The following is a 25720-nucleotide window of genomic DNA, read 5'->3' as shown; positions in this document are numbered from 1 at the left end:
TGATATGGGAGACACACAAGGCAGTCATCAGAGGCACATTTATAGCTCTAGGAGCAACCCCAAAAAAACGCAACCAGAAAGAAATAGATGACCTACTCTTGCAAATCTCCTCCCTCGAGCAGATAGCAAAGAAAAAAAAAGCTCAAGAAGCCCAACCAAAACTAACAGAACTCAGAGAAAAGTTGAAAGATATCTTGAATAATAAGTTCGCAAAATCAGTACTTTATTTCAAACACCATCTATACGCACACGGCAATAAAGGAGGTAGACTTATGACTTCCCTGATAAAGAAAGCCAGGAGTAAAACTCATATCCCCCTCATCACAGATCGAGCAGGAAATCTACACCATTGCCCAAAAAAAATAGCCCAGACCTTCCGTGAGTTCTACTCAGAGCTGTACAACTTAAATAAAACAGACAACCAAGAATCAGAGGACAAAAAGAAAAAAATTAAAGATTTACTCTCTCCATTAGACCTACCAAGTCTGAAAGCTGAAGATTCCTCTAACTTAACAAAACCAATAACTCTCGACGAACTTACAAATGTTCTAAATAGCTTTGCACAACACAAAAGCCCAGGTCCCGACGGATTCCCTTTGGCGTATTATAAAAAGTATCAAGATATAATACTACCCCAGTTAGTATCCTCTTTCAATGCCTTACTAAGAGGAGCGCAATTACCAAGACAGGCTCAAGAGGCCTTTGTCTCTCTTATACACAAGGAAGGGAAAGACCCTCTTTTATGTAGTAGCTACCGCCCTATTTCGCTCCTAAATCTAGACGTCAAAATATGGGCTAAATTACTTTCCAAAAGAATCAACACAGTAATACCAAGTCTAATAAACGAAGAACAATCTGGGTTCGTGACAGGCCGAGAAGGTAAAGACAATTCAGCACGTCTTCTTCACATAATTAGATATGCCCAGAACAAAAAAATACCCCTGGCACTGCTCGGAATAGATGCTGAAAAAGCATTTGATAGGGTAAATTGGGATTTCATGCGTGCTGTATTAGACAAATTTAATTTCCCCCCCGCCCTAACTCATGCCATCTTCTCTCTGTATTCGAGCCCCCATGCGAAAATAAAAGCGAACGACATATATTCGCTACCTTTCACAATTTCAAATGGAACAAGACAGGGCTGCCCCCTCTCCCCTACTCTTTTTATTCTTTCAATTGAAATCTTACTTCAGATGGTAAGACAGAGCGATGAGGTACAAGGTATAAAACTGAACCACCATCAAATAAAAACGCTAGCATTTGCAGACGACATACTATTCACCATAACCAACCCTGAAAAAAGCCTTAGTAAAATAAATGATATATTACAAGTCTATGGCTCAGTCTCAAATTTTAAAGTGAATACTTCAAAATCCACCATATTAAATATTACACTCTCCTCGTCAATGGTAAATAAACTTCAGACATCCTCCCCCTTTGGTTGGGCTAAATCCCATATAGATTCCCTAGGAATACATATCACAAAAAATCTTGAAAACCTATATAACAAGAATTTCGCCCCCCTCCTAGATGAGGTAACAACACTTCTAAAATCATACAATTTGCCATTCCTCACCTGGTTTGGTAGGAAAAACTTGATCCAAACGTACATCGTACCAAAAATCTTATATAAACTACAAATGATCCCTATTCGCCTGTCAGGCTCTTTCTTCAAGTGTATCAAGACCATTTTCTCCAGATTCCTCTGGAATGGTAAACGCCCCCGCTTATCACACAAATTACTTATACTGAGAAGAGAGAAGGGAGGCATAGGCCTTCCCGACATAGAACATTATTACAAGGCCACTCAGCTCAGCAGATGGCTTGAACTAGTCAACCCCTCAAAAAACTCTCTTGTAAGCTCACTAGCGCAAGCAACATATGGTTCAACCCTTCTCAAAGACCTATGGTGTCCCTCTAGGAAAACCTACAGGAAAGCCTCAACTGACCCCCTCATAAGCGGCGCATGTGAAACCTGGGACTCGCTTCAAGGACAGCTGGCCCCTCGCCCCTCTCCTATACTACCTTTGACTCTTGTCCCGGAGCTACTAAACATAAAACTAGACAAACATACAGAAAAACTATGGTCTTTCCTAGACAAACTTACCATAAATGATTTGTGGGACCACTAAAAATCCTCAGCTCATTGAAAAACTCCTAGCATTAGTCCATCACCCACCTCTTAACCGCCTTCAAACCCTTCACCTAACAAAAACCCTAGATTACTTTAATAAAACATTCCCATCCTCTCGGCCACCTACCGAATTTGAGCGAGTCGCTGCAGCCAGACTCACCCACGGTAGAAAACTGTCAATCCTTAAAAAGAAGTTCATAGATCACCGCGACTTTTCCAGACCCGCATTTATTAGATCCTGGGAAACTGATCTTAAAATACGCCTATCAGACAAGGAGGTAAAGTCTATTTTAGGAAGCGCTCACGGTCACTCCAGATGCATCAGACTACAAGAAAATCATTATAAGCTCCTAACACGCTGGTATAAATCCCCAGAATGGCTATTTGCCTACAAGCTTTCAAATTCAAACAAATGCTGGCGTTGTAGCGAACATACAGGTTCTCTGGTGCATATCTGGTGGTCCTGCCCACAAATAAGATCCTTCTGGGATCAGATAGAAACTAAATTCCAAGAAATAACAAACAGTTCTTTTATCCTCCTCCCTGAACAAATCTTTCTAGCGAGGCCATCAGCAATTTTCAGACCTTCCAAATATGACCTGACCACCTACCTTCTAGCAGCCGCTAAATCTCTCGTACCATTACTCTGGCTCCAACCTCAAGCTCCTACCTTCGCACAGTGGCTGTCCAAGGTGAATGAAATCCGCAGATTCGAAGAATTGTCAAGTTGGGCTAATAGAACCCATAATCAATTTGAGAAAACTTGGGGCTCCTGGACAGGAACTTAATCCACTTATCCAAATAATTCCTCAACGGTAAAGAACCCACTCTCTGGAAAGCATAACACAATTTGATCCGCTGGCCGCATAGCGCAAGATAGCATCACCTGACAGGTAACTCTTAAATGCTCAGATATGTATCACTTCTAATCTCATAACCACCGGTGATTTCAAGATGCACTTACACCTACACATCCCCCCCCCCCCCCCCCTCATACCTTTTCCCTCTCTACCTCATTATTATTTCAGTGTTTCAAAACAAAATGAAAAATTATCGAACTTGTTCATTTATGCTGTTCAACTATGACGATATATCTTATTCGATGCATGTTCCACTACAATTGTTGATATTACTTTGCTTCTTATAATAAATAAAGAATATATAAAAAAAAAAAAATTGGCAGGGGGAGGGAAATTGTGAAAAAAACAAAAATGATTACTTACTACTTCAATATCCTGTTGGTCCTTACTCATTGCCAGGCTCTGTTTATTTTGGCTGCATCAGTGACATTCCATCTACACATGTGACTGCTGCAGCCAACCACTGGCCTCATTGGTATGCAGCTTGAGACCACTGAAGCCCAGTGATGAGGATGGAGTGATGACGTAGGTCTAGCAAGACATCGGAGCAATGAGTTGTTAGTCTGTTATTTTTAACCATTTTTTACACTCTCACCAATGTTTGATGACATGTAAAGCCGCTTTAATGATGTCAGACATTTTTGACAACATTTTTGAGTACATATAGTTTATTGATTAACTTCCGTTATTTTTCCTTTTCAGGGGAAATTGGAAAATATATTTGTTCCGTCACAGTTTTTTTTTTACACCATGCACCATACAGTAGAACAATATGTTAACTGTAGTCTGTGGGCTTGTAGGAATATGGCAGTACCAATTTATTACAGTTATATTATATAGCTGTTTTGTGTTTTAATATTTTTTGTTGAAAAAAAGCATATTTTATAAAATAAACATTTTTATCATTTTTACACATTATTTTTTCTTTGATAGAGCTGTATGGGGTCTTGTTCTTTGTCTGATAGGCTGTAGTTTATTTTGTCAACATTTGACTATTATATTCTTATAGCAGGGAATGGAGAAATACATCGTTTTTTTTGCACATCATAAGAAATGTTATTTATATGATGCGTTGTCTGTTTTCTATTGGTTGTCGTGGTGGTGTCATAAATTTATTGGTTTTTTTTAGATGGGGAATTTTAATTTTATTAGCCTTTATTAACCCTTTCCAATCCACTGTCTGACTTCTTCCAACATTCTGATTGTAGGCTGTACAGCTCTTATGTCGGAAGATATCCGCTGGGGTATTCTTACTGTATATTACAGGCCGCTCTCTTGTCAGGGCCTCCCCGGCATTTCACATACTGCAATACTGGCTCTAGCCAGCAGATGGTGCCATCAGAGAAAGCCCCCTAGGAAACCCTGAATCCAAAATTGGATTGCAAAGGGTTAAACTATCTATCTTTAGTTTGGGAGTCTCTATAATGCTTTGCAATACTCAGTATAATAGGAAGTTGCTTTTAGCAAGCCTGAAGGCCTTTGTCAGTCCTCTGGCTGCGATGAAAATCCATCAGTACCCTGTGATTGTATTGTTGGATTCTGATGGACTGTTAGAGGGAGCCCTCTCCTCTCAAACTCCCTAAGTGCTGCGGTTGCTACTGACTGTGGCATATAAGCAGTTAAACAGGTGAAGCTAACGTTGACGCGGACATTGCAGACAGGCATTGGCTGTATTGTACAGCTGTCTCCCACTGTTGAAAGCATGGACACAACACCTGTGCCTATGACAACCACTAGACTTATCAATATGTCTTACTGCACTAAGAATAGAATGGTATGCCCATTTTTGGAAAGGGATTAAGGAAATTTGTAAATTGAATAACATTTAGTCCAAAAATTAATTTTATAATTCTCATGTGATGCCAAATATATATACATATTGCATTGTAGCATACGAAGGTGCTGTTGTGACACTTAGATCAGGCATTCCTGTTTTTGCACAACAGAATTGTAGTCTAGAGAGCTAATAGCTAGGAAAGCGAAATCTTCCTGTGCATGGTGGAATAATTTGACCTGCAGCAATAACATACTGTATTCCGGGAACAGTACCAGAGTTGAAAGATAAATCATCCTCTTACTAGAGTGGTGACACAGATGCAGGGGCAGCAGTGAAAGGGAGCAGTAATAAAAGCAAAAAGTTTTTTTCAGCCATAAAAGACATTGTGAGTCTAACAGAACAAGGACACCTGGGGTAAGATGTTATCAATGCTAAGATTACTGATAGAGCCAAGTGGACTTACTTACCATATCCCTTTGTTACTTCTTGAAAAAGTGGGACTATTGGTCTTCCCGAAAATTCATCAGCATGATTGACAAGGGCATCTTTCACTGCCTCGTATCCACATAGTACAACAACTTCCTCTTCCCCTAGTTTTATTGTATATACTGGTCCATACTTCTTAGAGAGCTGCGAATTGAAATGGGGTGAAGATATCATTTTGGGCCAAAAGTCAGGATGCTGGAAATAAACTTATAGTATGTTTAGTAGAGCTCTTAGTGAGCAGTGGAGCCTATTAAGAGTTTTGCTTATAATTTGTGAGTACACTTGTGCCACCAATAGCAGCTGATCCTCAGTTAGTTCTGATAGTATGACAGCAAAAAGGCTTGGAGCCTGGTGTGACATTTTGATAATGAGTAGAGATGAGCGAGCACCAAAATGCTCGGGTGCTCGTTACTCGGAACGAAATTTTCGCAATGCTCGAGGGTTCGTTTCGAGTAACGAACCCCATTGAAGTCAATGGGCGACCCGAGCATTTTTGTATTTCGCCGATGCTCGCTAAGGTTTCCATGTGTGAAAATCTGGGCAATTCAAGAAAGTGATGGGAACGACACAGCAACGGATAGGGCAGGCGAGGGGCTACATGTTGGGCTGCATCTCAAGTTCACAGGTCCCACTATTAAGCCACAATACCGGCAAGAGTGCCCCCCCCCTCCCAACAACTTTTACTTCTGAAAAGCCCTCATTAGCATGGCATACCTTAGCTAAGCACCACACTACCTACAACAAAGCACAATCACTGCCTGCATGGCACTCTGCTGCCACTTCTCCTGGGTTACATGCTGCCCAACCCACCTCCCCCCTGCACGACGCAGTGTCCACAGCGCACACCAAACTGTCCCTGCGCAGCCTTCAGCTGCCCTCATGCCACACCACCCTCATGTCTATTTATAAGTGCGTCTGCCATGAGGAGGAACTGCAGGCACACACTGCAGAGGGTTGGCACGGCTAGGCAGCGACCCTCTTTAAAAGTGGTGGGGCGATAGCCCACAATGCTGTACAGAAGCAATGAGAAATATAATCCTGTGCCACCGCCATCAGGAGCTGCACACGTGGGCATAGCAATGGGGAACCTATGTGCCACACACTATTCATTCTGTCAAGGTGTCTGCATGCCCCAGTCAGACTGGTAATATGTACCTTAACAGTAACCGCGTTGGTGGTAATGTGGTGGTGACTGCGGACCTAGTAGCGCGGTTGTATTTTGTTGGTTTTCGGAATGTGGCCAGGATTAAGTTGGCCGTGGCGGGGGATGTTTTTGAGGCACTACGTGTCCTCTCCACGTGTCCGTGGTTATATGCACCTTAACAGTAACCGCGTTGGTGGTAATGTCGTGGTGACTGCGGACCTAGTAGAGCGGTTGTATTTTGTTGGTTTTCGGAATGTGGCCAGGATTAAGTGGGCCGTGGCGGGGGGATGGTGGGGGGGCTCTCTTGTTGTGTCGGTAAAGGTGAAATTCTTGGACTGCCACCAGACGAACCAATGCAAAGGCATTTGCCAAGAATATTTTCATTGTTGGAGGAGGAGGGGGATGTTTTTGAGGCACTACGTGTCCTCTCCACGTGTCCGTGGTTATATGCACCTTAACAGTAACCGCGTTGGTGGTAATGTGGTGGTGACTGCGGACCTAGTAGCGCGGTTTTATTTTGTTGGTTTTCGGAATGTGGCCAGGATTAAGTGGGCCGTGGCGGGGGGATGGTGGGGGGGCTCTCTTGTTGTGTCGGTAAAGGTGAAATTCTTGGACTGCCACCAGACGAACCAATGCAAAGGCATTTGCCAAGAATATTTTCATTGTTGGAGGAGGAGGGGGATGTTTTTGAGGCACTAAGTGTCCTCTCCACGTGTCCGTGGTTATATGCACCTTAACAGTAACCGCGTTGGTGGGAAATGGCCTCGCCGCCATCATGTCTTTGGGAAGCCTCTGTTTCCACACCCCAGAGACATACCATTAGCAGCGGTATAGGCAGAGCCCATAATTCGTAACATTTCAGCCGTAGCATTAGGACAGGCCCCACTAACATATCACTAGCAGCATTATAGGGGGAGCACAGTATTAGTTCCATTTCAGTAATAGTAGCACTCAAGACAGGCCCCAGTAACAATTCCGAAGCAGCAGTATAGTGGGAGCGCAGTCTTCGTTCCATTTCAGTAATAGTAGCACTCAAGACAGGCCCCAGTAACAATTCCGAAGCAGCAGTATAGGAGGAGCATAGTCTAAGTTCCATTTAAGTAATAGTAGCAGCCTACACAGGCCCCAGGAACAATTCCGAAGCAGCAGTATAGTGGGAGCGCAGTCTTAGTTCCATTTCAGTAGCTGCAGTATAGCCAAGGCCCAAGTTACATTTATGTAGCTAAAGTGTAGGCCAACCCCACACACCTTTCTGTACCATGAGTGCAGGCGAAGAACATAGAAATTGCTATGATTACACTGTAGGTGAGGGCCCAAAAAAATTGGTGTACCAACAGTACTAATGTACCTCAGTAAAAATTGGCCATGCCCAACCAAGATGGCAGGTGAAACCCATTAATCGCTTTGGTTAATGTGGCTTAAGTGGTAACTAGGCCTGGAGGCAGCCCAGTTTAACGAAAAATTGTTTCAAGTTAAAGTTCCAACGCTTTTAAGAGCATTGAAACGTATAAAAATTTTTTAGAGAAATTATATGAGTGAGCCTTGTGGCCCTAAGAAAAATTGCCTATTCAGTGTGATTACGTGAGGTTTCAGGAGGAGGAGCAGGAGGAGGAGGAGGAATATTATACACAGATTGATGAAGCAGAAATGTCCCCGTTTTGGATGGTGAGAGAGAACGATGCTTCCATCCGCGGGTGCAGCCTACGTATTGCTTAGGTATCGCTGCTGTCCGCTGGTGGAGAAGAGAAGTCTGGTGAAATCCAGGCTTTGTTCATCTTGATGAGTGTTAGCCTGTCGGCACTGTCGGTTGACAGGCGGGTACGCTTATCTGTGATGATTCCCCCAGCCGCACTAAACACCCTCTCCGACAAGACGCTAGCCGCAGGACAAACAAGCACCTCCAGGGCATACAGCGCTAGTTCAGGCCACGTGTCCAGCTTCGACACCCAGTAGTTGTAGGTGGCAGAGGCGTCACGGAGGACGGTCGTGCGATCGGCTACGTACTCCCTTACCATCCATTTACAGTGCTCCCGCCGACTCAGCCTTGACTGGGGAGCGGTGACACAGTCTTGGTGGGGAGCCATAAAGCTGTCCAGGCCCTTAAAGACTGTTGCACTGCCTGGGCTGTACATGCTGCTCGATCTCCGCACCTCCCCTGCTACCTGGCCCTCGGAACTGCGCCTTCTGCCACTAGCGCTGTCGGATGGGAATTTTACCATCAGCTTGTCCGCCAGGGTCCTGTGGTATAGCAACACTCTCGAACCCCTTTCCTCTTCGGGAATCAGAGTGCGAAGGTTCTCCTTATAGCGTGGGTCGAGCAGTGTGTACACCCAGTAATCCGTAGTGGCCAGAATGCGTGTAACGCGAGGATCACGAGAAAGGCATCCTAACATGAAGTCAACCATGTGTGCCAGGGTACCTGTACGCAACACATGGCTGTCCGCACTAGGAAGATCACTTTCAGGATCCTCCTCCTCCTCCTCCTCCTCCTCCTCCTCCTCCTCCTCAGGCCATATACGCTGAAAGGATGACAGGCAAGCAGCATGGGTACCGTCAGCAGTGGGCCAAGCTGTCTTTTCCCCCTCCTCCTCATCCTCCTCATGCTCCTCCTCCTCCTCCTGAACGCGCTGAGATATAGACAGGAGGGTGCTCTGACTATCCAGCGACATACTGTCTTCCCCCGGCTCTGTTTCCGAGCGCAAAGCGGCTGCCTTTATGCTTTGCAGGGAACTTCTCAAGATGCATAGCAGAGGAATGGTGACGCTAATGATTGCAGCATCGCCGCTCACCACCTGGGTAGACTCCACAAAGTTTCGAAGGACCTGTCAGATGTCTGCCAACCAGGCCCACTCTTCTGAAAATAATTGAGGAGGCTGACTCCCACTGCGCCGCCCATGTTGGAGTTGGTATTCCACTATAGCTCTACGCTGCTCATAGAGCCTGGCCAACATGTGGAGCGTAGAGTTCCACCGTGTGGGCACGTCGCACAGCAGTCGGTGCACTGGCAGATTAAACCGATGTTGCAGTGTCCGCAGGGTGGCAGCGTCCGTGTGGGACTTGCGGAAATGTGCGCAGAGCCGGTGCACCTTTACGAGCAGGTCTGACAAGCGTGGGTAGCTTTTCAGAAAGCGCTGAACCACCAAATTAAAGACGTGGGCCAGGCATGGCACGTGCGTGAGGCTGCCGAGCTGCAGAGCCGCCACCAGGTTACGGCCGTTGTCACACATGACCATGCCCGGTTGGAGGCTCAGCGGTGCAAGCCAGCGGTCGGTCTGCTCTGTCAGACCCTGCAGCAGTTCGTGGGCCGTGTGCCTCTCATCTCCTAAGCTGAGTAGTTTCAGCACGGCCTGCTGACGCTTGCCCACCGCTGTGCTGCCACGCCGCGCGACACCGACTGCTGGCGATGTGCTGCTGCTGCTGACACATCTTGATTGCGAGACAGAGGTTGCGGAGGAGGAGGAGGAGGAGGGTGCTTTAGTGGAGGAAGCATACACCGCCGCAGATACCACCACCGAGCTGGGGCCCGCAATTCTGGGGGTGGGTAGGACGTGAGCGGTCCCAGGCTCTGACTCTGTCCCAGCCTCCACTAAATTCACCCAATGTGCCGTCAGGGAGATATAGTGGCCCTGGCCGCCTGTGCTTGTCCACGTGTCCGTTGTTAAGTGGACCTTGGCAGTAACCGCGTTGGTGAGGGCGCGTACAATGTTGCGGGAGACGTGGTCGTGCAGGGCTGGGACGGCACATCAGGAAAAGTAGTGGCGACTGGGAACTGAGTAGCTCGGGGCCGCCGCCTCCATCATACTTTTGAAGGACTCCGTTTCCACAACCCTATACGGCAGCATCTCAAGGCTGATAAATTTGGCTATGTGGACGGTTAACGCTTGAGCGTGCGGGTGCGTGGCGGCGTACTTGCGCTTGCGCTCAAACACTTGCGCTAGCGACGGCTGGATGGTGCGGTGCGAGACATTGGTGGATGGGGCCGAGGACAGCGGAGGTGAGGGTGTGGGTGCAGGCCAGGAGACGGTAGTGCCTGTGTCCTCAGAGCGGGGTTGGATCTCAGTGGCAGGTTGGGGCACAGGGGGAGAGGCAGCGGTGCAAACCGGAGGCGGTGAACGGCTTTCGGCCCACCTTGTGGGGTGCTTGGCCATCATATGTCTGCGCATGGTGATGGTGAGGCTGTTGGTGGTGGCTCCCCGGCTGATATTGGCGCGACAAAGGTTGCACACCACTGTTCGTCGGTCGTCAGGCGTCTCTGTGAAAAACTGCCAGACCTTAGAGCACCTCGGCCTCTGCAGGGTGGCATGGCGCGAGGGTGTGCTTTGGGAAACAGTTGGTGGATTATTTGGTCTGGCCCTGCCTCTACCCCTGGACACCGCACTGCCTCTTGCAACCTGCCCTGCTGCTGCCCGTGCCTCCCCCTCTGAAGACCTGTCCTGTGTAGGCGTTGCACACCAGGTGGGGTCAGTCACCTCATCGTCCTGCTGCTCTTCCTCCGAATCCTCTGTGCGCTCCTCCCTCGGACTTACTGCCCTTACTACTACCTCACTGCAAGACAACTGTGTCTCATCGTCATCGTCCTCCTCACCCACTGAAAGGTCTTGAGACAGTTGCCGGAAGTCCCTAGCCTCATCCCCCGGACCCCGGGAACTTTCCAATGGTTGTGCATCAGTGACGATAAACTCCTCTGGTGGGAGAGGAACCACTGCTGCCCAATCTGAGCAGGGGCCCGAGAACAGTTCCTGGGAGTCTGCCCGCTCCTGAGCATGTGTCATTGTAGTGGAGTGAGGAGGCTGGGAGGAAGGAGGAGTAGCAGCCAGAGGATTTGGATTTGCAGCACTGGACGGCGCAGAACTGTGGGTGGATGATAGCTTGCTCGAAGCACTTTCTGCCATCCACGACAGGACCTGCTCACACTGCTCATTTTCTAATAAAGGTCTCCCGCGTGGACCCATTAATTGAGCTATGAATGTGGGGACGCCAGAAACGTGCCTCTCTCCTAATCCCGCAGCAGTCGGCTGCGATACACCTTGATCAGGAGCTCGCCCTGTGCCCACACCCTCACTTGGGCCTACGCGTCCTCGGCCACGTCCACGTCCTCTAGGCTTACCCCTACCCCTCAGCATGCTGTATTACCAGTGATTTCCCAGGCAGGAAATAAATTGGCGCAAGCCTGCAGGACAAATAGAATGTTTCCCTTTTTGGGAAACGGAGGGCCCACTGACTATATTCAATCAGATAAGATATGTGTTGCACAGAAATGCAGTTATATGAAGTGCAGCAGAGCGGTTACTTTTCACAGGCAGCAAATAAATTGGCGCAAGCCTGCAGGACAAATACAATTTTTCCCTTTTTGGGAAACGGAGGGCCCACTGACTATATTCAATCAGATAAGATATGTGTTGCACAGAAATGCAGTTATATGAAGTGCAGCAGAGCGGTTACTTTTCACAGGCAGCAAATAAATTGGCGCAAGCCTGCAGGACAAATAGAATGTTTCCCTTTTTGGGAAACGGAGGGCCCACTGACTATATTTAATCAGATAAGATATGTGTTGCACAGAAATGCAGTTATATGAAGTGCAGCAGAGCGGAGACTTTTCACAGGCAGCAAATAAATTGGCGCAAGCCTGCAGGACAAATAGAATGTTTCCCTTTTTGGGAAACGGAGGGCCCACTGACTATATTCAATCAGATAAGATATGTGTTGCACAGAAATGCAGTTATATGAAGTGCAGCACAGCGGAGACTTTTCACAGGCAGCAAATAAATTGGCGCAAGCCTGCAGGACAAATAGAATGTTTCCCTTTTTGGGAAACGGAGGGCCCACTGACTATATTCAATCAGATAAGATATGTGTTGCACAGAAATGCAGTTATATGAAGTGCAGCACAGCGGAGACTTTTCACAGGCAGCAAATAAATTGGCGCAAGCCTGCAGGACAAATAGAATGTTTCCCTTTTTGGGAAACGGAGGGCCCACTGACTATATTCAATCAGATAAGATATGTGTTGCACAGAAATGCAGTTATATGAAGTGCAGCACAGCGGAGACTTTTCACAGGCAGGAAATAAATTGGTGCAAGCCTGCAGGACAAATAGAATGTTTCCCTTTTTGGGAAACGGAGGGCCCACTGACTATATTCAATCAGATAAGATATGTGTTGCACAGAAATGCAGTTATATGAAGTGCAGCACAGCAGAGACTTTTCACAGGCAGCAAATAAATTGGCGCAAGCCTGCAGGACAAATAGAATGTTTCCCTTTTTGGGAAATGGAGGGCCCACTGACTATATTCAATCAATAATATATGTCTTCTGGCCCTGCCTACACAATTCTCTCCCTGTAGTATTACTGCAAGGCGCAATGCTCTGCAGACAGCCGATTTTGAAAAGAAAAAAATATGCAACAGCAGCCTGCACAGTACTGCACACGGATAGATGTGGCCCTAAGAAGGACCGTTGGGGTTCTTGAAGCCTACACTCACTCCTAACACTCTCCCTACCTAAGCACCACTTCTGTCCCTGTAGTATTACTGCAAGGCGCAATGCTCTGCAGACTGCCGATTTTGAAAAAAAAAAAATTTGTGCAACACTGCTAACAGCAGCCTCCACAGTACTGCACACGGATAGATGTGGCCCTGAGAAGGACCGTTGGGGTTCTTGAAGCCTACACTCACTACTAACACTCTCCCTACAGCAGCTCCGGCACCAGCAGCACTTTCCCTCAGCTAACTCACAAGACATCTGAGGCGAGCCGCGGGAGGGGCCGACTTTTATACTCGGGTGACATCTGATCGCCCCAGCCACTCACAGCAGGGGAGTGGTATAGGGCTTGAATGTCACAGGGGGAAGTTGTAATGCCTTCCCTGTCTTTCAATTGGCCAGAAAAGCGCGCTAACGTCTCAGAGAGGAAACTGAAAGTAACCGGAACACCGCGTGGTACTCGTTAAGAGTAACAAGCATCCCGAACACCCTAATATTCGCACGAATATCAAGCTCGGACGAGTACGTTCGCTCATCTCTAATAATGAGTTATGATGCTCATACAGCAGGTTTCCTAGAGTCTGGGTAGGTATTCCTTATAACAAGATTAACCCGATGCTCGCTACGCGGATATAAAATGTTTGGAAAAATGGTTGTAAATGTTTTAAGAACTGTAGAGCCAAGAATTTGGTTTGAACTGTTTGCCGTACACGGCTTGGTCTTCCATGTTTTGGGAACATGGCAACAGTCAATTAGTATATATAACATGTCGGCATACTACCCCACTTTGTATAGTATATGTTACCGTGGAGCCCCCAGTATACTTGGTGTGTCCAGCAGTAATATCTTGCATCTCTGGAATACTTTACAGATTACATCCATAAAGAGAGAGAATACAGTCACTGAGCTGTAGACCACTATATACCTGCATGTAGCAGAGCTGAGTGTATTTCTCTGCATACAGCAGAGCTGAGTGTATATAGCTGTGTGTAGCAGAGTCGAGTGTATTTATCTGCTCGTAGCAGAGCTGAGTGTATATAGTTGCATGTAGCAGAGCTGAGTTTATATAATTACATGTAGCAGAGCAGAGTGCATATAGCTGCAGGTTGCAGAGAAGAGTACATTTTCCTGCGTGTAGTCGAGCTCTCTCTTCCCTCCTCTTCTCTCTCCTCTCGCCACTTGCATCTCCCAGTCACTTAGCAATGCTTCACTCTCTCTTTTGACGCAGCAACACTACACTTTACATAGCAACCTTGACATAGTCTCACAGGTCACTCTATGTATTTAACTAAAATTTTATGATTTTACAGCGGTGGTGAGGTTGTCACAAATCTAATGACACTAAAATCATCCACCAAAGGTCAGGCAAAGGGGTCAAAGTGTGCTGCAAGAAAAAGCATGTAGACTTTTTTGTATTAGGTTACCTAGCTCCCCGTTGATCGCTGTGAGAATGTGCGTGCACAGCATGCGCCAGCGGTTCGGCTGCACAGTCTGCACTATTTTTCGGGGGTGACAGTACTGGATCGGAGAGCTGGGTATGTATGGACTCCATAAAACCTGCAATATGGGCAGCAAAATTGATTTCTGGTGCTCATAGCTGGTGACAGGTTCTTTTTAATGAAGACACCAGTCTTATAAGATAAATCTTTATTGAGAACTCACGCTTCTAGATAATGTGTTTGGATGTTAAATCTGTTCATCAGATCAGCTTCTATGAGGAGGTAAGTTCTAGACTGGAACAGGAAGAGTCACTAGATCTTGTGTATCAGGAGTTTTCCAAAGCATTAGAGATGAGCGAACGTACTCGTTTCGAGTAATTACTCGATCGAGCATCGCTATTTTCGAGTACCTGGCTACTCGGGTGCAAAGATTCGGGGGGCACCGGGGAGCGGGGGATGGCGTGGTGGAGCGGGGGGTAGCAGTGGGGAACAGGTGGGAGCTCTCTAACTCTCCCCCCCACTCCCCTCTGCAACCCCCCGCTCACCCACGGCGCCCCCCGAATCTTTTCACCCGAGTAGAGAAGTACTCGAAAATCGCGGTGCTCGAGTGAAAAAGGGGCATGGCCGAGTACGTTCGCTCATCTCTACAAAGCATTTGATACTATAATGCATAAAAGGTTGGCACATAAAATGAGAATGCTTGGTCTAGGTGATAATATGTGTAAGTGGCTAAGTAACTGGCTCCGTGATAGAAAGCAGAGGGTGATTATAAATGGTGCCTACTCAGATTGAGTCACCGTTACTAGTGGGGTACCACAGGAGTCAGTTTTAGGCCCTATTCTTTTAAATATATTTAGTAATGACCTGGTAGAAGGATTGCACAGTTAAATATCAATATTTGCAGCTGATGCAAAACTATGTAAAGTAATTAACACTAGAGAGAATGCAGGGTGGTTGCAAGAGGATCTGGATAAGTTGGGGACTTGGGCAGAAAAGTATCAAATGAGATTTAACACATAAATGTGCAACACCCCAGAGGGATGACCTTGGTCACTTGACTATCTTGTAGAGCTGGGAGGGTTAAGTGTTGGCTCGTCATGTCGACACTTACCAGGCTCTGTTCCCAGAGGGATGACACGTAGCCAAGGCCACAGCTGGACTGCAGGCCTACTTTGACACCCCTAGGATAGGGAATGCCAATAAACCGGTTGATGGGGCTAGTAGTAGTTATCACTCATGACGCCACCATTCCCACACACTGCTACACAGTGGAGAAAATAAAGCAGGGACTTGTGTATAGTACCTCGGGTCCCCAGGCACAGTTAGGGCCCGTCATGACTTTACTTAAAGAAGTAATTTTCACAAATTATTATTCAAGGCAATGCAGGTACAATTCTATTAACTGCAAGTAAACTAGAGCTCAGAGGTCAGGGAGGATACACAGAATGAAACCGGTCCTACAATCCACGTTATCTTTACAGTAGCGCTCTGGACTGGGAGCACTCCAGAGGAGGAAGGGGGGTAGAGGTCACTCTGCAGACTCTCTGCCAAAAATTATTTACATAAGGGCTTAAACAATATCATCCCACATGACAAGCGTGTGGGTGTGTATCAGTGGTGTACCTCTGTGTGGTGATCCTGACTTTGGACGGCCGCACAGGAATAGCCTGTAGTGTGAATCGGTACCTGTATGGTGAGTTCCTCTATACAAAACTATTGGTAATTGCTCTCTCTCTCTCTCTCTCTCTCTCTCTCTCTCTCTCTCTCTCTAGGTTCTTGGGACTCATACCATTCACATCCACGTTCCAATCGCTATAGGATATCTCTCCTCTTCCTCCATCCTTACCTATATGAAAGCTGAAGATGCTTCCATGCGGCTCTGTGGTAGCACTCTCTCCGTTCTCCTGAAGATGGACTCCTTTCCCGCTCTCAAGCATTCCTATTCATACCTTCACTCACACCACATGACATGACAAACTGATACATCTACATGCAGGCAATGATTTTAGTGACGTTAACCTCTCAAGCACTGCAGTTGTGTAACACAGACCCTGGATATGACAGGACAAGCTTTGCACAGTGCATCTATATAGGACAAACATGTATGACATTTATGGAGTGGATCAGAATGTTCTGGGCCACTACAAATGTAAGGTTATGCACATGGGCAGAGATAATACATGTCACCATTACACATGTAGTGGCCCAGTACAACAGGGCCCCTTCTTTAATAGTATGTGTGCTCAGTCTTGTGTTGTCAGTGTCTTTCATGTTGCAAGATTAGTGTGCATTGCATATCTGCAGCACTAAATGAGTTACATGTCTGGTATGTAGATGACTTCTGGTTTTGTATCGTTTTGTCTGTCATGTGATGATGCTTGAGTTATGTGTTCTGAGTCTGAGCGGAAGGAAGAGTTCCGCTCTGTTCCTGGCTGATAGAGGAGTGCAAGGCAGCTGTATGTGGGTACCTTCAACCCACAGACACAGAATGGAGGAGGTCGAGAGGATGACCTAGCAAGTGTGGGGACTACTACTCCCCAGTGTTTTGGCAGCATGTTCTAAGCTGTGTATGTGAGCTGGTAGGATCAGAGAGAGATAGAAGAAAGTGTAATACCGGGCCAGGACCTACAGATAACTTCAGCTGTGGTTTCTCATAATGTCTCATGAGTCCTCCCTGTCACATCACCTGTCAAATAACTGCTGAACTGTTCTGTTTATGAAGTTGAGTGAGGCGACTGGTCGCCTGTCCGTTTCCGGAGGCTGTGTCTTAGACAGTGCCCGTGTGTGTGTGTGGATTTACTCCGTCACCCAGGAATCCCCCCATAGAAGCTACACAGGAGAGGTCTTACTCTACCATTCAGGAATCCCCCGCTGTGGGAGAAATGGTAGCGTCATGAGAAAAAAACAGGACTCAAGGTAATCTATCACTTGGGTTCCCCTTTCATTAACCTGTCCTCAGCTCTTGGACGTGTCACCGGTTACCCTCCGGTTGGGAGACGGTAGAGCTACCGTGACAAGGCCAAACCCTACCCCCACTGTCTCATAGGCCGTTGCCCGCTCCTCAGTCACTGCACACACTAAATAGGAAACCACTGGGTAACACTGACATGGAAAAGGACTTACAGATTTTTGTTAACTGTAAGCTTAACTGAAGCAATCAGTATCAGGCAGCTGCTGCCAAGGCAAATAGGATCATGGGTGCATCAAAACAGATCTAGGGGCAGTTGATGAAAACATTGTTCTTCCTCTTTACAAGTCACTGGTCAGACCACACATGGAATATTGTATGCAGTTTTGGGCAGCGGTACTCAATAAGGACATATCAGAGCTTGAGCAAGTGCAAAGGCGAGCAACTAAAGTAATAAATGGAATGGATAGACTACAATACCCAGAGAGGTTATCAAAATTAGCATTATTTAGTTTAGAAAAAGATGGTTGAGGGACAACCTAATAACTATGTATACATTTTATCAGAGAGCACAGAGAGCAATACACAGATATCTCCCATGATCTATTTGTACCCAGGACTGTGACAGTAACAAAGGGGCACCCTTTACGTCTAGAGGAAAGTAGGTTTCTTCACTAACAGAGAAGGGGGTTCTTTACTGTAAGAGAAGTGAGCCATTTCCAGAAGACGCTCAAGATAGATGTCACGTCTCACCAGGAGGTACCAAAACCGGTCTCCCTGAACAGTTCCCATGTTTTCACTGTGGAACAAAGAACATATACCACCACAGGTAACATGTGGAATAACAGATGGAGAGGAGAACATTCCCTATATGATTCAGAATAAGAGACCATACCTGCCTATAGCAGATGTCTCATCCTAATAAGAATGCACCTGACTCACGTTCTTCGGTGACTCACCGTCCCTACCTCAGACAAAAGTAGACAACTAAGTAAGAATACAACTGCCTACAGTAACCACAGTACTTAGCTTGAGATGAGCAGGAAAAAATAGAAGACCAAGATCCAGTTCTGATTTCAACAACCATCAGATGAAGACTGAGAATAATCAACACAGTGTCCACAGCCAAGACACAAATAACAGCCCTCCTAATTGCTAGGCTGGTGCAACAGGATGCAGAATACTCCCATAGACACTCCCCCCAGTGCTAGAGAAAACTGAGAGAAAAATCCAAAACAGCACTATCAAAAACTAATCTTCCGCGAACAAAAGCTGCCGCAACAATAGACCTTGTTTTGGACTGAACAAAATTAATACAGATAATTCTCACAGGGAACCAGACAAAAATCACAAAGTAATTGAGAAATGTTTGGGTTTCCTAGTGAGAGAATCACCCTATATATAATGTATAAAACGTCATATGTGAAGGATAAAATATTTGTTTAATGAAAAAATGTATAAAAAGGTATGACTGTGTAACAGCGTAAACTTGTGCCATTTGTATATAACCTAGAAAATGTGTTCTGGATACATGCTATCATTCCAATAAAGTAGTATGGACATGAAGTGCAGATGGGCAAGAGACACAAACAGAAAGCACGGAGGCACATGAGGAAGCGCAAATGGGTGGAGGTGCATGAGGAAGCATGTATGGAGGGATGCACATCAGGAAGAGTGAATGGGCAGAGGTACATGAGGAGTACAATCTAGTTGATTTTCATTTCTTTTTAAAATTAAATTGTAGATCCCCACTAGAATGTGATCAATACTTGGCAATGCACTGTACATCTTGTGCCATGTAGTCCTTGACCAGCCGGTCAATGGTGCATACTGTTGTGCAAGATGTGAGCGTGTTGCGCCTTTGGAAGCCCAGATTCTGGATCTAAATGAGCGACTTGCAATACTTGCACATTGGCAATATGGAAAGGAGCTAGCTGTTCACTGAGCAGACAATCGCTGGGGTAGATGCGGACAAGTATGGTAGTTCAGGAGAGCAGGATGAGCAGGGAGCTAGAAGGGGTAGAGGGAAGAGAACCAGGGATGCGAGTTCTGAACTGGCACACCCCAAAATGTTTTCAAAGTTGGCAGAATAGGGGAGATGCCATTACAGGGTTACTATTGCTGCAGCACGACATGCCTTCTGCTTGCCAGGGAGATGACTGCCCCAGTAAGAAGGGGAAGGGGAGTGCAGGGCAAGCTAGACAGGTCCTGGTGGTGGGGGAGTCCATTATTAGTGGGAAGAAAAGACAATCTACTACAAGGACCAGGATCATTAAACATTGTGTTGTCCTCCTGGCGCTCAAGTTTGACACATCACAGATTGGGTTGACAGATTACTAAGAGGGGCTGGTGAGGATCCAGCAATCATGGTGTACATTGGTACAAATGACAAAGTCAGAGGTCGATGGAAGACCCTTAGAAATAATTTCAGGGATCTAGGGTCTAAGCTCTGGGCAAGGTCCACACCAAAAAGGCAGCAGGAAATTAGGGAGGTAAACAAGGAACTGCAAAGTTGGTGTAGGAAGGAAGGGTTTTGATTCCTGAAGCACAGGGCTGCCTTTGCTGTCGGCTACAGACTCTATCATAGGGACAGCTGCATCTCAATGGAGAGTAGAAAACAATGAGTAATCCTTAATTTACATTTACACCCCATTTACACCAGCAGATGATCACTCAAAAATCGCTCAAACAGTTTGAGTGACAGCTTTGAGCGATCATTTTGCATAAAGTATTAAGTAGCTACTCAGCTATTTAAATACCAATTAGGTGTGCAAATGCAGTCTTCACTTAATGCAGTTAATAGCCTGTGGCTATTATCTGCGCTCAGATCCTTTGTTCTCCACAGGGAAACAACGCTATCAGCACTCCCCATGGAGAACTTCTGATAAAAGTGAAGGACGATTTTTAGGTTAGCTTGAATTTAATGATCAGCTAACAGTGGCCGAAAAGCGGACGATGGGTGCACATTTACAAGCACCGATTATCGCTAAAACGAACGCCGATTAGCGATTTTTTAGCGATCATCGGCTGGTGTAAATGGGCCTTAAGTGATGCTTATAAGATCTGTTTTATTGTTCCAATACAAGAGGTTATATAGTATAGTACACCCTACAAAGTAAGCAACTCAAAGTCTACAGCATGTGTGATACTTCTCTCTTAGTAAAACATTTCAAAGGTTAATTATGACAAAGCTTTATTCTCACCGTCTGAGACTCTGTTAGTAAAATTATACTTACAATGCGTGTCTTTTGCACACGTACATCTATGCAAACGGCACAAATATTATGCATGCAATACTACTAATTAATTCATAAAAATCTCATAATCCAAATCATACACCGATTCCTGAACCAATTCATAGTGAAAAAAAAATGAAAACAGAGAAGGATGTGAAGCAACTCTAAGAAGACGCAAGCAGGATTATTTATCGGAGCAAAATGTACTCATATAAATACATATATCTATACCTATACGTATCTACATGCATGTATTCGTTTGCTTCTGAAAGCTCCTTAAGGCCTCATGTCCACGGGCAAAATATGATTTAGGGCTCATGTCCATGGGCAAAAGAAGAATTAAAATCCGCAGCAGATTTTAACTCTTCTCCTGCCCGCGGATCCGCACCCCATAGGGATGCATTGACCACCCACGGGGTAGATAAATACCCGCGGATGGTCAATAAAAGGGATTTTAAAAAAAATGGAGCATGAAAAAACCTGGACCATGCTCCATGTTCGTGCGGGTCTCCCGCGGGGACGGCTCCCGCGGGCTTCTATTGAAGCCTATGGAAGCCGTCCGGATCCGCGGGAGACCTAAAATAGGAATTTAAAAGAATTTACTCATCCGGAGCGGGCGGGGAAGGTCTTCTCTTCCTCATGGCCGGATCTTTCTTGCTTCGGCTCGGCGGATGTGCCCGGCGCATGCGCGCGGCACGTCGGCGACGTGCCGGCGACGTGCCGCCGGCGTGACGAGTTCATCCACCGGCCGAAAAAGTAGATCCGGCCGTGAGGAAGAGAAGACTTTCCCCGCCCGCTCCGGATGAGTAAATTCTTTTAAATTCCTATTTTCAGCACTCATGTCCGCGGGGCAGGAGGGACCCGCTGCAGATTCTCCATGTAGAATCCGTAGCGGGCCTGATTTTCCCCGTGGACATGAGGCCTTAGGATCCGCAGCGGATCACCCGCATGCGGATCTGCATCCCATAGGGATGCATTGACCACCCCCGGGTAGATAAATACCCGCGGATGGTCAATAAAGGTGATTAAAAAAAAATGGAGCATGAAAAAATCCGGACCATGCTCCATTTTTGTGCGGGTCTCCCGCAGGGACAGCTCCCGAAGCCTATGGAAGCCGTCCGGATCCGCGGGAGACCTAAAATAAGAATAACTTACCCGCAGCGGACCGGGCACGTCTTCTCTTCTTCACGGCCGGATCTTCTTGCTTCGGCCCGGCGGATGTGCCCGGCGCATGCGCGCGGCGCGCTGCCGGCACGCCGCCGACGTGCTGAGTACATCCGCCGGCCAAAGAAAGAAGATACGCCCGTGAAGAAGAGAAGACCTTCCCGGTCCGCTGCGGGTAAGTTACTTCTTATTAATTCTTCTTTTCAGTGCTCATGTCCGCGGGGCAGGAGGGACCCGCTACGGATTCTCCAAGGAGAATCCGTAGCGGGCCTGATTTTCCCCGTGGACATGAGGCCTAAGAGTTCCTAACAGTGGAAACAACATGTGTAGGTGCAACATTTTTACATAAAAGAGGCAGAGAATATTAAGTAATTAGTTCAAAATATTCTGTTTTATTAAACACGCATGAATAGACGTGTTTTGAGGCTGTGGAGCCCCGCTCCACTAATGGGACTCCACAATTACTAGTATTCAAGTTGAAGCTCCGGGCAGTGCAGCCTTGCAACAGTGAGAACGATGCTGGCTCCCACAGCTGGCTATGTCCACAAATCGGTCTCTTACATGGACACGTATAGCAACATTCACTATCACGTGTAAAACTAGGATAAGGAAAATCACAAAAACGTCCACAAGCTGCACCCCCATCTTCAAAATAATCAGAGATGCAGCTATTTTCAATACTGTCCCCTATTTTTACTGACTGTGATATGGCATACAGTCGGCCACCCTGTTCTGTCTTGTCTTCTTGAATATAACTTTTGTAACCACCAAATATATTTACATGAGGCATACTGAACTCGAAATCTACAATAAAAAGGTGACATGTCCAGGAGCGTTTTTGCTATTTTAATGTGATTGTTGGGAAGTTAAACACTTGTTGCCAAGTTCTATTAAAGTTTGTGGAAGTTACATCAGTGATCGTCTCTTTGTCAGGTGACCCTTCTGTCAAAAGGGATTATACTATATAAAGTGAACAACTCCTTTAATTCTTTACTTTACACTGTATGCAGCTTATTATATTCCCCTGCCTCCCGACCCCTTCAGGATACAACAGTCATACAATCTGAATGTTACCTGATGAAGTGTTTGATACGGTTTCTTCAGGTCCAGAATGTGCAGATTTCCAATGATGGGTAGCGGTCTGGGTCCGGGGGGCAGATTATATTTACCACTTCTTTTCCGTCCATAGAAAAATAGAGCCACAAAAAAGCACAGAATGGCAGACAGAACCAACGTGGTGGGATCAGAGAGGTTCATGGTGATGGGAAAGGTCTCTATGGAAAGACAGATATAAATGTGATTGCATATTGTAGGTAACAGACGACATCTGATGTATTTTAACAAAAGACACAGGGCATCACAAATCACATATTAGGGGTAGATGATATCTATTTCATAAAACCCATATATATAACAAAAGTCCCTCCTATAATATATAGAAGTAAAACAAACTGGAGTATAGGACTTATACCAATATATATATATATATATACACACCGGTATATAAAAAACACAGAAATACACACAAGTATAAAAACAAACTAAGGCCTCCTTCCCACGAGCGTGACGGGGTCCGCCGCGTAATATTACGCAGTGAAGCCCGTCACGGCGCCCCCCAGAGCCCCTATACTTACCTGCGGGAGATAGCGTGAAATCGCTTCCCCGCCCACCACCGCCGCGTCACCGCCCGTCACCGCCCACCACCGCCGCGTCACCGAGCGTGTCACGTGACGCGGCCGGCCGTGTCACGTGACGCGGCCGGCCGCGTCATTTGGCGTCAGATGACGCGCGGCGGTGGGCGGGAAAGCGTTTTTTCACGCTATCTCCCGCTGGTTACAGCGGGAGATAGCGTGAACGGACGGCTTCCATTGACTGCAATGGAAGCCGTCAGTGCGTACAGCCCGTCCTCACCCGCAGAAAATAGAGCATGCTGCGGGTGAGGACGGGAGAAATCGCGGTGCGTAATTCCGCGCTGGAATTACGCATCGTGAGCATTGTGCTATTAGGTTCAATAGAACCTAATAGCTGCGGGCAACGCAGCGGATTTTCGCCGCGAATTACGCGGCGGAAATCCGTTCGTGGGAAGGAGGCCTAAATCTAAAAAATCCTCACATAATAATATGAGTCCCTGAAAGCACAATACAAATACAAATAGATGTATATCACTAGATATGTCCAGGGCAATAGTCATCAATGCATCTACTTACAAACTCCATCCACGAGGAAAAAGCAAAGGGCACATCACAGATAATACAGAGAGTTTTAAATACCTATTAATAATATAAAGCTCTCCAGAGTTCCACCATAATGTGAGGATTAAACCCATGACGTGCGTTTCCGACCAACACTCTTCAGAGGAATAAATAAATATATATTATATATATTCCTGTTCTCCAGTTTGCTTTTCTTCTGTTCAATAGACATCTGATGTATGTAGAGTAGCAGAGCTAAGTTCTTCATTAGATATAAAAGCATTTGGTTCTACATAAAACTGCAGATAAACCGACTACATTATCTCAGTGAGTTATTAGAATGCACTAACAATAGTTTAACGAATTCTACTCTGCTACAGCTGTATGTGTAGAAATCTTCAGATGGTATTCCAAAAGTGTGCAAATTCTGTACTGCTTACAGATGGACTGACCTGTTCGATATCATCTGTCTGTCTATCTATCTATCTATCTATCTATCTATCTATCTATCTATCTATCTATCTGTCTATCTATCCTCTTACCTTAGATCCTCCAATGGTCCCAGTAAGATTTCTCTTTCAGACCCCAGTAGTGTATAGTTGGAAGGTAGACGGCGTCCAGCTCTTCAGCTTGATTTACCAGTTCTGATTCACATTGTATAAAACTGGAAGTGTAATCAGATAGTTATAGTTGTACTCTGGCCAGATACTCAGCCCCATCATTGCATCATTAAGTATAGGATAAAGAAATTAAATCATTAATCCACTACTGGCATGTAACTGCTAGAAGCAATCCAAATGCTGGGATTTGTGGTGTGCACATAAATAATTAAAGGGGTCTTCAAAGTGGCCAATCTACTATTGATGACCTATCCTGGAAATAGGTCATCAGTAGTTTACAACTGGACCTTCTCTGATGATTGGATGGAGAGATATATTTTGGCTGTTCTATTGCTTTCTATATTTATAGAGGTCTTCCAGGCAGCGCGCTGTCAGTGCCCGGATACACAGAAGTCAGAGTGGAAGCCATGGCTCCGACCCCTGTGTAGTGGTTGGCACGTGTAAAGCAAAGAGAGCACAATTACAAGCTTCAGCCACTATACAGAGGTCAGAGCAATGTCTTCATATCTGATCCTTGTGTATCCCTACGAAGAGCTGTTTGCGAGGCCAATGTAACGTTCTTATTGAAGTAACCATGCTTGGTATTACAGGCAAAGTTCACAATGAAATGAAAGGGAACTTTGCCTGTAATATGAAGCCTGACTCCTGCATTAAGAGCAGAGCACACCGACTTGGTGACCAGCTGATTGATGGGGGTTCTGGACAGCAGATCCACATTGTTCTACTAGTGATGACCTGTGCTATTCGATTAATAATTTACAACTGGGTCACCCCTTTAAGGCTCCTTTTTAGGCTCCACTCACATGCGTTATAGTGTTATAATACTACTAAAAATGGGATTCCTTCACTTTACCATCACTACACATCAGGCTAAAATGCTGGAAACAAATGGAAATCTGCTGAAACGGAGACCAAAGCTTGCAGCTTTGTTCTTTGCTTTAGAAATGATAGACTACAGTCTGGATGCTGTTTTCAGTGATCCAGCCAAAATATTGGAATGAATGCTGCAATAATGCAGTGTGAATATAGCCATTCAGAGCGATCTTCTAGATATGATAGCTTTTATTGGCTAACAAAAATACATGATGTTATAGCGAGCTTTCAAACTTACTCAGGGTTCTTCCTCAGACATAATGGGATGGATATGAAGACACATTTATATATAAATGTATATATATAAATATATACAGCACTATATAGCACTTAGATAAATACCAGATAGGGATGTTCAGAGCAGTATTTACTTAATTAGTCCAGTGACAAGGAATGGGAAAGTTTTA

At 45.8% G+C, this 25720-nt stretch overlaps 1 protein-coding gene across 1 annotated transcript in view; it reads right to left on the bottom strand.

The window, feature by feature from the left end:
• LOC136620902 (cytochrome P450 2K6-like) overlaps window positions 1–22885 on the bottom strand; it is a 48070-nt gene extending 25185 nt beyond the window's left edge. The window contains exons 1-2 of the mRNA XM_066595972.1: window positions 22703–22885; window positions 5239–5401 (exon numbers count right to left, since the gene is read on the bottom strand). Of these exons, the coding sequence (XP_066452069.1) occupies window positions 5239–5401; window positions 22703–22885 (346 nt within the window). The remainder of the gene's footprint in view (window positions 1–5238; window positions 5402–22702) is intronic.
• Between the last annotated feature and the right edge of the window lie 2835 nt (window positions 22886–25720).

This window comes from Eleutherodactylus coqui, chromosome 1 (genome assembly GCF_035609145.1).
Source record: "Eleutherodactylus coqui strain aEleCoq1 chromosome 1, aEleCoq1.hap1, whole genome shotgun sequence".
Classification (NCBI taxonomy): domain Eukaryota; kingdom Metazoa; phylum Chordata; class Amphibia; order Anura; family Eleutherodactylidae; genus Eleutherodactylus; species Eleutherodactylus coqui.
This window is presented reverse-complemented; position numbering and strand designations above follow the sequence as displayed.